The sequence below is a fragment of the Halichoeres trimaculatus genome, unplaced genomic scaffold (assembly GCF_033239565.1).
Source record: "Halichoeres trimaculatus isolate MK-OKI-2021-1 unplaced genomic scaffold, fHalTri1.1 fHalTri1_scaffold_5, whole genome shotgun sequence".
In the NCBI taxonomy this organism is placed as follows: Eukaryota; Metazoa; Chordata; class Actinopteri; order Labriformes; family Labridae; genus Halichoeres; species Halichoeres trimaculatus.
This window is the reverse complement of record NW_027437183.1, coordinates 5907181-5922659: the sequence shown is the minus strand read 5'-3', so window position 1 is coordinate 5922659 and position 15479 is coordinate 5907181. Positions and strand designations below refer to the sequence as shown.

The 15479-nt window shown below is 40.6% G+C and overlaps 1 protein-coding gene across 1 annotated transcript in view; it reads left to right on the top strand.

The window, feature by feature from the left end:
- The window catches only part of nos1 (nitric oxide synthase 1 (neuronal)), a 76391-nt gene that overhangs the window by 33371 nt on the left and 27541 nt on the right, over nt 1-15479 (top strand). The window contains exons 12-21 of the mRNA XM_074669961.1: nt 51-245; nt 505-590; nt 3708-3852; nt 4744-4848; nt 4947-5005; nt 5089-5205; nt 8045-8219; nt 8572-8710; nt 11494-11572; nt 11668-11861. Of these exons, the coding sequence (XP_074526062.1) occupies nt 51-245; nt 505-590; nt 3708-3852; nt 4744-4848; nt 4947-5005; nt 5089-5205; nt 8045-8219; nt 8572-8710; nt 11494-11572; nt 11668-11861 (1294 nt within the window). The remainder of the gene's footprint in view (nt 1-50; nt 246-504; nt 591-3707; nt 3853-4743; nt 4849-4946; nt 5006-5088; nt 5206-8044; nt 8220-8571; nt 8711-11493; nt 11573-11667; nt 11862-15479) is intronic.

Here is a 15479-nt window from a genome sequence, read left to right as displayed (position 1 = left end):
ACAGAGAAAAATACATTGATTGCTGTATTGGTTGTGCCTCATTTTTGTAGACCTGCAAAGTGACCATAGTCGACCACCACTCAGCTACAGAGTCCTTCATGAAGCATATGGAGAATGAGTACAGGGTGCGAGGCGGTTGCCCTGGCGACTGGGTGTGGATTGTGCCTCCCATGTCAGGAAGTATTACACCTGTGTTCCACCAAGAAATGCTCAACTACCGCCTCAGCCCCTCCTTTGAGTACCAGGTGAGATAAAGGGTTAACTTCATTGAATTAATTTGTAAACAGCTCTCCTATATTAAGAAAGTCGTTAAGGTAAATTAAAGTGGAAAGTCATTAGATGGTGTTTAAGAGGGCCAGGGATGTGTAAATTTATTGGGAGCTGCAGCTGCTTTATACTAAATTAGTTCTATAATACAAAGAATTTCACAGATATCATCAGTATCCTTGAATTGCCTTGAATCTTGAATAACAACAGCCTCTCATTTCTGCTCACATGCACCAGCCTGACCCCTGGAATACTCATGTGTGGAAAGGAGTCAATGGGACGCCCACAAAGAAAAGAGCTATCGGATTCAAGAAGCTTGCCAAGTGAGTGCAATCATACAGAAAAACCTGAATACCACATCGTTTTGCTTTGTTATGGTTGTGATTCACACCTGCATTTATTAACTCAAGGTTAATTTGCGGGCCTTAAATGTCAAAGATAATTCACTGTATGATGTGTGTATGATAATGCAACCCGTGACGAATAATCACTTCCCTGACAAAAGTTCGACACATGGGAAGGAAGCCAGTGTACTCAGCAGTGAAACTCATCCAATCAACCCCTCAGGGAGTAATCAAAGCTTTGTCGTCGTTTTTAATGCACATGCATTCACTAGAGTGTGTGTAAGTGTGTGTGTATTATCTGCTATTAGTATAATTACCCTGAGGATATGACAAGCTAGCTAATCACAATTGTTATCCGCCCGCTACCTTGACATAAAATCTGTTGGCTGCTGAAGAGAACCACATTACCCTCAACAACAAATATTTAGTCAGAGAAGTGAGATCTCTGGATTCAGTGGGTACAAGAAGATTGCAAGGTAGATTGTAGATAAAAAATGTATTCTGTTCAAGGAGTCCCCAGCAGAATCCAAGTGACAGATATAAACAACGATAACAGGCTTAAAGTAATTAATTTAGCTGAAAATTAGACCACCTTTGCACCCGCGATGCTGTGTCTTCTGAATCAACCTGTGGTTGTTTTCCTGGTTTAGACATATCATGGGGTCTTATGGCAACAAAGAAATTTGGAAAACAGATAAATATTTGTAATTTGCATGGTTGAAGACCAAATGTAACCCATATATCTGTTTTTGTATCTACAATTATGGATAAAATATTCACCTATCCACCAAAAGAAAACTGCAGACAGGTCTCGTTTTCCAACAGTTTAAGAGAGTGGTGGTGAATAGGCAGTTGAGTGAGTTGAATGAGGGAAGTAAGGGAAAGAATTGGCTTGGCTGGTTGGTTGTGGTGCGTTCCATTTGTATGCCGAAGTTGGAATTTACGAGTTTCAAGAGTTCAACTGGAAAACCCCCTGAGGTTGAAATTTCCAACTGGGAAGTCAGTGGATCCACACCGCCCCCAAGTTCACAATCAAAGATGGCTGCCCCGGGTGTAATCAGTAGTGAAGCTCCTGTTATATTCTGTTTATTTTAGCATTTCTGACTAGTGTTTGTCGCATAGGGATGGGTACCTTTCACATTTGAAATGATACAGTACCGATGCCCAGCACCTGGCAACCGGTTTCGGTACTCAACGGTACCAATTTTCTGTACTTTTTTGCATTTATGTGGTAAAAAATATAAATTTGTTTAAAAATAAAATCTTAATTTTTCAATTTAACTTATTTATTCTTCAGTATATAACCTTGCAATGTTGTGTTCAAATCCAGCATGGAAAATCACCTACTCTTCCACTCCCTCACAGTCACAAGGATGCATTTAGGTTGGGGCAAGTTTTTCCGGCTTGGCAACTGAAACGCTATTAACTCGGAGATGATATCTTTCCCACTTCCCAGTTCCCAGTTCTGATGTAAATGAAACACACCATTAGGGATGGGCGTCAGTGTAGGGTTCCTGTCGAAGGTGATGATTGGATGAAAGCTGGCAGGAGTGTAGATTGAAAATCCAGAGCAAGCAGCAACCTCCAATCTTAGAATATGAGACATTACGGAAGTGCTAAAATCCGCTGTTGAGGGTGAATTTTTTTCTAACCTGGCAGTACAGAGGATATTAAGATTGTGAGCTCGCCCAATCAGAGGCACAGCACAGTTCACGTGACTGACAGGTGCCCTACAGCTGTACTCGAAGCCCTTGCCACTTCCAATATGGCTGCGATAGCCAATCTGCTTCAAAAATTTGTTTTAGAAACAGATGGAAACAGAATTTGTGTGTGGTTGATTCTTGGGAGGGGGCGGAGATATAAGGTGATTTCCTTTTTTGGAGTCACCTTTCATGGCTTGGGTGGCGTGGATGAGAGGAGGGGATGAGCTGGGTCACCGTAATCCTTTAAATCACTGTTAAAATCATTTTTTTCACATTAAAATCAGTTCATTATGATTAAATTATCTTCAGTAATAAAAGGGTGACTTTTTTGTGATAATGAGCTGGACATTTTACCAGGCCCAACCTCAGCCTCTCAGCATTTTTTGTTCCTTGAAAGCCGCTACAACAAACAACACCAATAAAATGAACTAAAAACACATAAAAAACTGGTATACAGTAATTTCATTCTCGCTTTATTGATCTTGACTTTGCATTTGAAAATAAGGCCTGTACTCACTCTGCGTTTGGCTTTGCATCCATCTTATAAAAATCCACTTAAAATCCTGTCTTCTTTGAGGCTCTGAAAAGTAGTTTCAGTAGCCCACTTATTATTTATACCATAGCTATGAAGCTTTGTGATTGTATTTCTATTTTTAGCTCTTATTGTACAAGAAATATTGAGGCACAAAATCTCTTTTGGAAGGGAATTCTGGCCAAGACAGCAGCAGGAAAGTTTCACACAGTGAGCACAACAGAACAATAGACAACAAGAAGAAAACTTTACATCAATAAATAAATGAATTAGCAGCATCCATCAGATGATCCTGAATCCCAGTTTTACAGTGTGGGAGGAAGTCAAGGAAAGAAAAGACGGTGAACTCAAGGCTGTCGGCGAAAGCTGTCTTTCATTCTGATTGACTTTTGATTGACTCTCCTGATTGGTCAAAAAAGGGAATTGCTGACGTCAGCAAATCCCGGAAATTCCAAACAGCTCGTTTTAGGTCAGGATTTTACATTCACAAGCACTACTAAGTACAGGTTTTGTCATTAAATGTCACATGTTGTGGGCTGGGAGGAAAGCCAAAGACCCACAAATTTCACTAAAAGACTCAATAAAGTGATTTTTGCATAATATGGGACCTTTAACATATAATTATACCTCTCCATCATAACCTTAAAGTATATGTTTTAATCCATGCAGAGTTGCAGACTAATCTGTGGTATTTTTTGACATTTACTTTAGGAAGATGAGAATTCTCTCTTTAAGATATAAACCTGAGATATAACCATTGACTCGACTCGACAACCTTGTGACTTGACTTGACTCGACTTTCCCACAACAGAAAAACTTGAGACTTGCTTGAGACTTGGACTTTTCTCTATTTCTCTGCAGGGCTGTGAAGTTCTCGGCCAAGCTAATGGGTCAGGCCATGGCAAAGAGGGTGAAGGCGACCATACTGTTCGCCACGGAGACGGGCAAGTCACATGATTACGCCAAAACTCTGTGTGAAATCTTCAAGCACGCTTTTGATGCAAAGGTACGCTTGCTCCATCCTTGCATCACCTTATCTGAAAAGTGAAGGAGCTTGTGTGTGGTTGATATCTAATCAGAAAAAGAGGAATTCAAAGCTCCTCTTTGTCTCTCTGAGGAAGCCGAGAAGATGCCAGCTGAGCACAGGCGGCAAGAGGTTAGAAGAAGACAGTGTGTCTTTTGTCACATCTTCTTCTTCTCTCATGCAGCAAAGTGCCGGGGGTCAGTGGTAAGATTTACTCACTGGAGCGTTGAGCAGCGCAGTAGTTTAAGACGAGATCCTGAAGCACCCCTGGCTGTGCGAATCTGTTAAACAAAAATAGAGAAAAAAGATCAACATGCTGCTCTCAATCATACACAGTGTGCTTTTCCTCTCCTCCAGGTCATGTCTTATTTTCCCTTCCTGTTTCCCCTGGTGTGATCAATCACACAAGAGGAGATTTGTGCATGCGAGTGTGTGACTGTGTGTGTGTGTCACTGAGAGTGGGTGTCTAAAGATGGATGGCAGGGCAGATGTGAACGCCCGGGGCAAATCCTCCTTTTCGTGGGGCTAAAGCCTGTTTTCTCTTCACGCCTTTGGTTGTGTGTCCTCATGTATGTGTGCATCCTGTGCTCGCCTCACACCATCATGTTGAGTGGTGTGCATCACGGCTGCTCGTTGTGTGGCGGCAGCATATTATCATCTCGTTAGAGGCGAGGACAGAGTGGTCATTACAACCTCCTCCTCAGCCAGCGGCTGTGTGTTCAGCTTTAATTTACACGCTCGAGTCATCTTTCATGTGCAGCGTGTGTGTGTGTGTGTGTGTGTCACAAAGACCGGAGCTCGATAAAGACTGCACTGACAGAGATTGGAGTCTAATGCTCACTATGATGCTCTTTTTCTTTGTGGTTTGTAAAGGTCATGTCAATGGACGAGTACGATGTTGTGGATCTGGAGCACGAGACGTTGGTGTTAGTGGTGACCAGCACATTCGGTAATGGTGACCCTCCTGAAAACGGAGAGGTGTGTATGTCACCTAACAGTTAACGAAGCACAGAACACACACACACACACACACACACACATAGCGCACACTAACAGCCTCTCTTTGGTTGCTGCAGAAATTTGGAGCTGCCTTAATGGAGATGCGCCACCCAACATCCAACACAGAAGACAGAAAGTGAGTTTCAGTGTCGAGCTTTTCAGTTTCAGAGTTACTCACCCACCTGTCTCATCTCTCTCATGCTTTCACTTCACTTTCAGGAGCTACAAGGTCCGATTCAACAGTGTGTCCTCCTACTCTGACACTCGCAAGTCCTCCAGCGATGAGCCAGAAGCCAGGATTAACTTTGAGAGCACAGGACCTCTCGCAAATGTCAGGTAGAACAAAACCAAAGGGCACTAAAAAACACTTGTATGGCACTTTTCTGAAGGATACTGTGCTACTTTAAGAGTCAACACAACCAGGAAGATTAGACTAAACCTATGACCATCTTAGAAATATTTGGCCAATCCCAATTGTCACTCTTGCTCCTTCCCCTTTGTCTTATCCCTCTGGTTTAAGGGCTGAGGTGAAGGGGTGAAAACACATCTCTTAGAAATGAGATGCCACTTTCCTGCCGATGAGGGGGACAAACTCACAGCAACAGTAACGAGACAGCTAAACCATGAAAAGCCAACGTTAAGCAAACGTTATGGTACTCATAAGCTATATTAAGTAGCTTCTGAAAACTGTAACATTCCCCCTTTCATAGCTTGCACAAGTGACCCCTGAAATTTATCATACACAACTCGGTTGCACTGCATCTTGACTGGGTTCGTCAAATTACACCAGCTCCATGTTCAGATTGTTTCTTTGTTGTAACAACACTTCTCTGTGATAAATCTTAAACTGTTGGAAAGCCTCTTTTCTTCCCTTTTAAATGGAGCCTCATTTGTCCTCATTTGGAACCTGCGTTTTTGGGTTGAGCAGCAGAGCTTAGTATATGGGTTGTGCCCATGAAAAATTTGCCAAATCTTCTCTGCCAATGCTGAACAGCTGATTCTGTAGTTTTGATTGTCACCTGATTGGCCACATCCAGATTTTACTGATCTGCAGTAATCCTGCTGTTAGCGTCTGTAATGGGTCAGCCGCCATCGAATTTACTTCCCTGTAACTTGCGACCTTAACCTGGCTCATGCATACTGCTGATCCTTGTTTTCTGCAAACTCAAGCTGTGGCATTACATCGTACCTCTCCGAATTGAAGACCAAGCTCAATACTACTGTTTGTTAAATTAATAGATCGTTATATTACCAAGATGTCTCTTTTCTCTGGAGTTTAATGATGAAATCCACCGTAATACATCAATTAAGAGTCAATGGCAGCTGTTTGGCATTGACCAAGAAGATTTGGCAAATTTTTCATGGCGGCCATGATCAAACACAGCTCTACCGCTCATCCTATGAATGTGTAATTCCTTACATGTAGCACCATTTACATGGGAAATAAATATAAAAAATAAAATAAAATAAAAATATAAAATTTTAAAATATTTGTATTGATTAAAAATAATTTTTTTTTTTTTTTTTTTTACTTAAAACTCACCTTTTTAGTCTAGCTGTTGACTGAGTTTTACTTTAACTTATTTTTTTTCTATTTATTGAAATAAGTTCGGCTCTTCTTCCTAAAGGCATATAATCTTAATGTTTTAGTTTAACATATATTTAATATTTTATCTTATTTTTGCATTCCGTTCAGCTTTTTAATTCTGTATCTTAAAGTTTAGGTTCACATCATTTTCTCTTTTACTGCTTTGGTCTTTTAATATTTTATTATCTTATTTGTTTCATTTAATTTGGTTGCTTTATTTTCTTATTTTAAGTTTAACATTCAACTTTACCTTCTGTTTTTCCTCATTAAGGTCTCCAAATAGGGTTCCCAAGGTTCCAAAGATACTCAGGTCATCTTAATGGGTTTTAACTAAATTGTGTTCATCTTGTGCACTAAGGGTGTGGATTGGGGGTTGGAGGTGGAGGGTTGTAGACTGATGTGTGTGTTCATGGGGGTTTATCAGGCCACTTATGATTATTACTGTTACTTTGTTCTTGTTTTCTTTTGTCAAGAAGTTTGTGTTGCCACTGTTGTGCATAAAAAGTGCTTTATAAATTAAGTTTGATATTATGATTTGATTTATAATGCACTTGTCATCTCTCAGAAATCTCAAAGTGCTACAAGAAAAGTTTTTTTTTTTAATCTATTTATTCATTTTTTTCTTTTTAAACACACTATTGTAACTTAAAAGCCTCTTTGAAGAGGAATGCTTTTAGGTGTTTCTTAAAAGCATCCACGGTCTGTGGGGTACTGAGGTGACTGGGTAGGGAGTTTCACAGACTTGTTGTAGCAGCACAAAAGGCCCGGTCCCCCATAGTCCGGAGCTTAGTTCTGGGTGGGTGGCGGAGGTTTTGGTGTACCGATCTTGAATCTCCAGGTTGGGGTTTGCTGGCTGAGGAGCTCTTTCAGGTAAGGCGGGGCAGATACTTGTTCTAAGTTTTGAAACAAGTGAGTCATTCTCAAAAACTGAGCAGCAGTGTTGCCTCCAATTTGAAATTGGAAAAAAAAAAACGTTTTTTTCAACACAGAAACTGTCTGTAGATTTGTCAAGTTTCGTGACTTGTGCAAAAGTACAAACTGAATGACGTGAAGAACTAACAGAAAAACATCCACAAGGTTATTCTTTCACTCAAGGTTTCCATCAAATCCTTCAACTCAACCATCTGCAGAACGGTGTTAAGCTGTTAGTGCTTTCATAACATCCTGAAATATTCTCCTATGTAAATTGAGTTCTCATCGTCACTCACATGATGTTTAAATCAAAGTGCACTCTGAAAGGTTTTGGGGGTGACAGATCTGGATCTCAGATCTCAGACTGCCGTGGACAGTTGGCTGATTTTGATATGAGAAAACATGAAGACTCGCTCAGATTGAACCTGATGTGGGCTGACTACTCCTGGCTCCTCCTGAGAATGTGTTTTTCCCATGTTTACATCTTTCTAGAACAAGCATTTGTAAATCTTTCAGTGCCTCTTGAAAGGGAAGGAAGGCCAACTCTCTAACGTGGGCTCTGTGGGGAAGTTCTGATGCGTGTGAGCTCTTGTGTTTGTGTTTTGCTTTTTTTTTTTTAACACAACCTTTCTTTCCCATCTCCGTCTCTTTCTTCGTGTTTGTGTGTCTGTTCAGGTTTTCAGTGTTTGGCCTTGGCTCCAGGGCCTACCCACACTTCTGCGCCTTTGCCCACGCCGTGGACACGCTGTTTGAAGAGCTGGGGGGAGAGCGCATCCTACGCATGGGAGAAGGAGATGAGCTGTGTGGCCAGGAGGAGTCATTCAGAACCTGGGCCAAGAAGGTTTTTAAGGTTGGTTTCTGGGGACTCTTGGAGCTTAATTAAGTGAATTTTGTGGATCATTATGGTGTGGCGTGTCTGGAATGAAAGCACCATGCACATTTTTGGCTTAAGCTTGTAAATGGAATATAATTGGCTTGGCTTTGATACGAGTAGTTTCTCCTCACAGTCTAATTTAAATCAGAAATGCCTCTCATCCTTTTTAAACAACCTCAGCTTTCAAGGTTGCCCCTTTGTGGATTTCCACCACCTTGAACTAACGGAGGCTGTCCTAATTAGAGTGCAAGAGATCGAGTTACAAATCCTTTGTTGATGCCGTGTAGGTGTTCTCTGAATAATAGTGATGCTCTCTGCCCATGTTAAGGCTGCCTGTGACGTGTTCTGTGTCGGAGACGATGTGAACATTGAAAAAGCCCACGATTCATTGATCAGCAACGACCGCAGCTGGAAGAAGAGCAAGTTCCGTCTGACGTACACGGCCGAGGCTCCGGCGCTCACAGAAGGTAAATCATCATCCTAAAGGAGGGATGAGCTGGTGATGCTCTCCTGATGGCATGAGTGGTAATGAACCCTTAGCATAACTGGACGTAGTATATCCATGGAGAAATGGTAATGTTATTGATTAAACCCAGTGACTCATCTGTCAGAGCCCATTGAGATTAATGGTGTGCTGTGAAAAATGATTAACAGAGCGTCAAAACATTTCTACCCCATTTATTAGAGATTCACTTTGCAAGTGATCTGGAAGTAGTCTCACTTTTATGTGTTATGATCAGTCCCAGAGTCAGTGCTTTACATTTACGCCTGTTATCCACACGAAACTGCAGCTTTATGTCTGTAAAAACAATGTTTTCTGAAAACTCTGCCAAAGTGCAGATTTTGAAAAACAGTTTCATGGTTTCGTGCTGATGCAGGTAAACAGAGTTTTGGTTCTCAAATGTCACAGCTGAATGATGAGGGCTCATTCTGATTAAGGGGCATGGATTTTACGTCTCAAAAACACTGACAAATACAGGCCCGAAATGCCTCTAGCTGCAGTTTTCAGGGGGGGTTAGTTTCTGAAAATACCAGGCTACGTGTATACAAGGCCTTAAAGTGATACTCCTGCTGATACTATCATGTCCCTTTGTCCTGGCAGACTACCTGCATTTTTTTATATCTGGCACGCCGTGCGCGGACTGATACACTAAGTGGTGAGCGCCTCGTAGCCAGCTGTGGCTCTGCAGCGGAGGTAGCGCCGTTTTACGACACGATGAGAACTAGAGCCTTTTTTAGCGGTGTTTTTGTGTGAAAGTAACGAGCTGAAAATTCTCTAAATAAAGCATGAATGCAGACCCATATCGGATTTTTTTCGGTGGGAGTCCGTTTATTTGTGTTTTGGGTCAAGTAAAATATGGCCCCGTCTGAGTGCAGAGGAAACCAGCAGAGGAGCAGGGAGGGGGTGTTTGGTATTTGACTGCACAAAAACACTGCTGTAGGGGTCATTTCTGCCCTAAACCTTGTGATAGGACCCGACTTGTTCCATCCCAGAGTATCACTTTAATCTGTGTAAGACATGCCTACATGTGCTGGCCTACAAAGTTTGGGAGTGCAAAACAAGGTCTGTCCTTTTTCTGCTCAAAAAAAAAAAAATTGTTAGATTTATTTTGTGGTAATGTTGGACACTGGAGCTGGACTGTCCAAAAGAAAAAGGAGGTCAGAAAGGAAGAAAGCTAAACAGGAGAGTGATAGAGCACGAGCCAAAACAAGGGCTAAGCTGTTTGTGTCAATGTTGATTCCAACCCACAGTCAGCAGTTATTCTGCAGTGATCTGTTCAAACTTGAGAGTCTATCAATAAAATGAAGAGTGAGGTTACGTTAGCTCTGCTTGGTGAGGTTTGAGTTGGTAGATGAGCACTGGTAGGGCATAAACAAGATTCACTAATGTTATAGATACGTCCCACATTGCAAAAAAACTGAAATCTTATCAAGTGTTTCTGAACTATTTTATGTAAATATTTTCTTGTTATACTTGATAAAAGCCATATCCAACTGGTCAGTTCAGAAAAAATGGCTTGTTTTAAGTTTTTAGAGACAAAAGTGAGGTCTGAAGTGCTTGTAACAAGTGAAACTAGAAAAGCACTCAGAGACCGCAGACCTCCACCAAGCATATTGTGATTGTCACCAACACTTTACTCCTACTTTAATGTTATTCTCCCTTTCAGCAGACTGTCTGCTACAATTTGATGTTAGTTGCAGGTTTGTATGATAATTAGTTACCTGAAAGTGTTGAAAATGATGATAACCCAGTAAATATTTTATATTCTGGATCTTAGTATCCAGAATATTTCTGATCTGTCAGAAATTATGGTGACCTTTTCTTGTATTGTTTTTGTAAAGCAATCTGACCATTTATGGTGGAGTTATATACACATATGGTGAAAACGTCCCTATCTCACAATAATAAAAATTAGTAAAAATTGGGTCCAGACGTCGATCCAGATCACCTCCAAAAGTTAATCACTTCTTGCTTTTCCCAATTTGATCATTTCCTGAAAATGTCATCAAGATCAGTCGGTTACTTTTTGAGTTATGTTGTTCACAGACAAACTCTCCCAAACACATAACCTCCTTGGTGCAGGTAAAAATCTGCAGGTGGTACAAGAATTTTTTTATTTATTTTTTTTTCAAAATTTGCCTAAAACTAGAATAATGTCTTTATAAAAGTAACTTTTCTCTTATCCCATTGGCAGATTTTTTTTTCTTGTTACAAACAATTAAGACTTCATTTTTGTTTGAATAACCTTAAATAAGACTTCTTTCTGGACTGGGCAGGGGAATGTGGCTCATATTAAGTCTAAAAAGATATTTTCTACTGAAAATGAGACAAAAACACTTGATAAGATTAGTTTTTTCCAGTGCAAAGCATCAAGATGTGAGCAATACTAAACAGATAGTATGTTCACCTTCAGGACACTAAACTAAGAACTGAGTTTACAAAGTTTGATTATTGTCACGTAGCTACAAATAAACACGTTACCACATCACTTTGTATTCTGGGAAAAGTTGTCAAGAAAAGTAGATTTAAAAAGGTTATCGGCTCTCCGTTCATGTCTCTACCATGGTCTTTACGTGGTTGATAGTGCTGATAGGAAATGTATTGTATTTATCCCACAAAACTCAACCCATTTCGCCGAAGGTGTCTCTAAAACCAGCAGGTACAGATGGATGAACATTGTTCATTTATGAATATCTTGATTGAGCAAATATCTGACTTGTGATTGGCTTGATCTTTTCCTTCTTACAGCTTTATACAGTATTCACAAGAAGAAGGTCTATGGAGCAAAGATGCTAGAATCCCAGAACCTACAAAGTCCTAAATCCAAGTAAGTAAACACTGCTCTCCAGCTCCTTCATTCAGCCAGAGATCAGAGTGAAAATACTGCAGCATCTTTCCCTAAATCTCTGATCTCTTTCGCAGTCGCTCCACCATATTTGTGCGGCTCCACACAAACAACCACGACAGACTGAGCTACCAGCCCGGCGACCATCTGGGCATCTTCCCTGGCAACCACGAGGACCTGGTGACGGCTCTCATAGACAAACTGGAGGACGCTCCGCCTGTCAATCAAATTGTCAAAGTGGAGTTTCTGGAGGAAAGGAACACTGCCCTAGGTGGGTGTCGCTATCGGCAACACCACGCTAATGTACGAATGGAGTGGGCGCACGGTCAGGAGGGTCGCGGGCTGAAACGTGGGCAGGATGTCAAAATCAAAACATGAATAAGAGGCAGTCTCACTGCCGCTACAGACAACATGAAGTCACACTTCAGTGAGGTATCAGTGCCCAGAAATCTCAGTGAAGCTGCTTATTGGCAAACAGTTGTGGCGACACTTGGTGACATAAGTGTGATTTTCTCTGTGACTGTGAAGTAATGGTGTCTGTGTGCTTTTTAAAACTTAAGCTTGATTAATAGACACATTTTTTCCCTGATGCTTTGTTAAAAATCCTACTTCCTTCAGTTTCTTATATGTGCTGCTCCTTAAACCATTTGACTTTGTGTTTGAATGCCGACTCATATATCTTCTTACACTTGGGTAGATTTTATTTGAGCTGACAGAAAAAGAATAAGAGTGTTTATGGAGCCTTTTTTCTGCACGAGCGCTCTGTAAACGATGTTTACTTGTGGATGTCAAATGGTGTTATCGCTTCTCAAATGACTGTTCTTCACTAATTGCAAATACACTTAGAAGCTCCACAGGGCTCGTGTGGGTGTTTAGAGCATACAGTTTGTGATAATTGAAGTATTAATTAAAGAAAATGATCTCATGATCCTCATCAAGGCTTAAACACTGTAAAAAAAATATTTTTTAAGTGGTTTTATCTTATTTTAAGTAAAAATTGCCTTGATATGAGCCACATTCAACTGGTCAGTCCAGAAATAATGTTGTGTTTTCAGTTACTTGAAGACAAAAATGAGGTCTGAATTGCATGTGGCAAATAAAAAAATCAGACAATGGAACAAGATTTTTTTTCCTGAAAATTTGCCTAAAACTAGAACAATGTCTAAACACAAGTTGTTCTTGTTCCATTTGCAGATTTTTTTTTACTTGTTACAAGCAATTCAGACTAGGGCGCACCGATCTTTAAAAAAAGCCTGACCTGCTGATACCGATTTTGGCAGATACCAATTTTTATTTCTTATTTTTTGTAACTGACAGCATATACTTTCAATGTTCCAATCTTAAAATCATTGAACAATACCTGTGAAACAATAAAATCTTTATGTTTTAACTTAAACAACCAATAAAGTGTCCTGAGTTTTAGGTCTCAGAGCAAAAAGCAATGGCTGGCTGTCAGACCTTCCCGGAGGTATATAAGATCAGTTTCATATGTTAGGATGGGCTGATCACCAATCACTGATCCCCCCAAATTGTGGAAATTTGCACCAGTTACTCAATGCATGTCTAATTCAGACCTTATTTTTGTCTTTAGATAACTTGAAGTAAGACATTTTTTTGGACTTATCAGGTGAATGTGGCTTATATTAAGTTAAAAAAGACATTTCCCAATCAAAATAAGACAAAAACACTTGATAAAATTTAAATTTTAGTAGTACTGATTGGTGTTTTTTTTATTGGAGTGTTAAGTAGAACAACTGCAGAAAACTGTAATCCTATCAAGTGTTTTTGTCTTATTTTCAGTAAAAATTGTCTAGTTAAACTTGATACGAGACACATTCAACTGGTCAGTACAAAAATTATCATGTTTCAAGCTGTTAAAAAATAGAAAATGAGGTCTGAATTGCTCGTAACAGGTAGAAAATAATTGCCAATGGAATAAGAAAAATATGCTTGAAATAACTTAAAACTAGATAATGTCTTAGTACAAGTAGCTTTTCTCTTATTCCATTGGCAGACTTTTTTTTTTACTTGTTACAAACAATTCAGACCTCATTTTGTTTTAAAATTACTTGAAATAAGAGATTTTTCTGGGCTTGTCAGGTTAATGTGGCTCACATTCAAGTCTAAAAGAGGCTGTTTTTTTAAAAGACGAAAACACTAGATAATAATTTAAGGGTTTTTTCAGTATACTGATATGTGCGTTTTTAGGGTCCTCGGCCTGAGCCAGGGCACCTTCTAGCTCCTGCTAGAAGGTGCCCTCGGCCGAAGGCCGAGGGCACTATTGTTTTCCGTCCGTTTCTTTTTAGGGTCCTCGGCCTGAGCGGAGGGCACCTTCTAGCAGGGCTAGAAGGTGTCCTCCGCCGAAGGCGGAGGACACTATTGTTCCTGCTGCGTTTCTTTTTTCTTATTATTATTCCGCACCGTCTTTGATCGCAAATTAGACCCCCTAAACATATTCAAAAACTCACCAAAATTGGCACGCATCCCAGAATTGCGAAAAATTGCGAGTTAATACCAAACATGACCCCCGACATCCCATAATAATCTCCATAGAGCCAAAAAACCCAAAAAACACACTTAAACGGCCCTATCTCAGGCCAGGAATGTCGCAGAGAGATGAAACCAACACCAAAACGTTGCTCTCATTGAGACGCACAAAAAATATAGGAGGTATTTTCGCGTAGCTCCAACAGGAAGCCGGCAATTTGCCCGCCAAAATAAGAGTTTTCGCCATTTTTAGCCTTTCTACAAACATTAACTTGTCAATAACCAAAAATGGTACTGGCATGAAAATTGGCTCACATGACAGACCAGACCCTGCTCTACAAAAGTTGTTCAGGACGTTGTTATTTCGGGCCCGGTTTTCGAATGGCCAGCCCTCAAAGTCGCCGCCCGCACAATGTTAACAGATGGGAGAAGAGCTTCTCTGAAGCAGTTGGGCCTCTAGACAAAAAAGTAAAAGTCGCACAGCTTTAAAAATGACATGGTTGGATTCCTCACAAAATGTTCTTTAAGAAAATCATATTTTTACACAGATAAGGTCAACATTCTGGCCTACAGGATGAGAAATTGTCCCTTTGGGAATCTCATCCTCCTGCACTCCTGTGATGATGTCACACACTGATTAGTAGTTCCACACAGCTGGTCACATGACTCAGCAGAGGCAACAATGACTCTCTCCTCCATTAAAGTGCTTACTAGACCCCCTGAACATGCTCAAAAACTCACCAAAATCAGCACACACATTTCAAGCATCAAACTCTTCAATATAATACCAAACATCCCATAATATTCCCTCTGTCCACATTCTGGCACATTAAAACAGCCATAGCAGCCAGTAGGAATGTCCTAGAGAGATCAAACCAACATCAAAATGTTCATCTCATTGAGACGAAAAAATTATTTGCTGACACCCTGACCTGCCCCTGACAGGAAGTTGTCTATTTCTCTTCAGCATAGCAGAGGATACGTTACCATGGTATCAACTGACTCCCTGACATCCCATAATATTCTCTCAGAGCCATTAGGCTCACTTCCACCTATGCACAGCAAAACAGCCCTAACTGGGGCTAGGAATGTCCTAGAGAGATGAAACCACCACCAAAATGTTTGTCTTATTCTGTTGGACACAGTGGGGCCAATACCATGATAGTAGGGCAAAACCGGCATGAGCCCGAGGACCCGTCTAACGCTGCTTGCAGCTTTAATTTCTTATTATTCCGCCCCGTCAACGAATGCTAATTTGACCCCCTAAACATGCTCAAAAACTCACCAAAATTGGCACGCACATCAGGATCGCTGAAAAATTCGAGAAAATACCAAACATGACCCCCTACATCCCATAATAAGCTCAACAGCGCCACCTAGGCACACGCTAACGGCCCTAGCT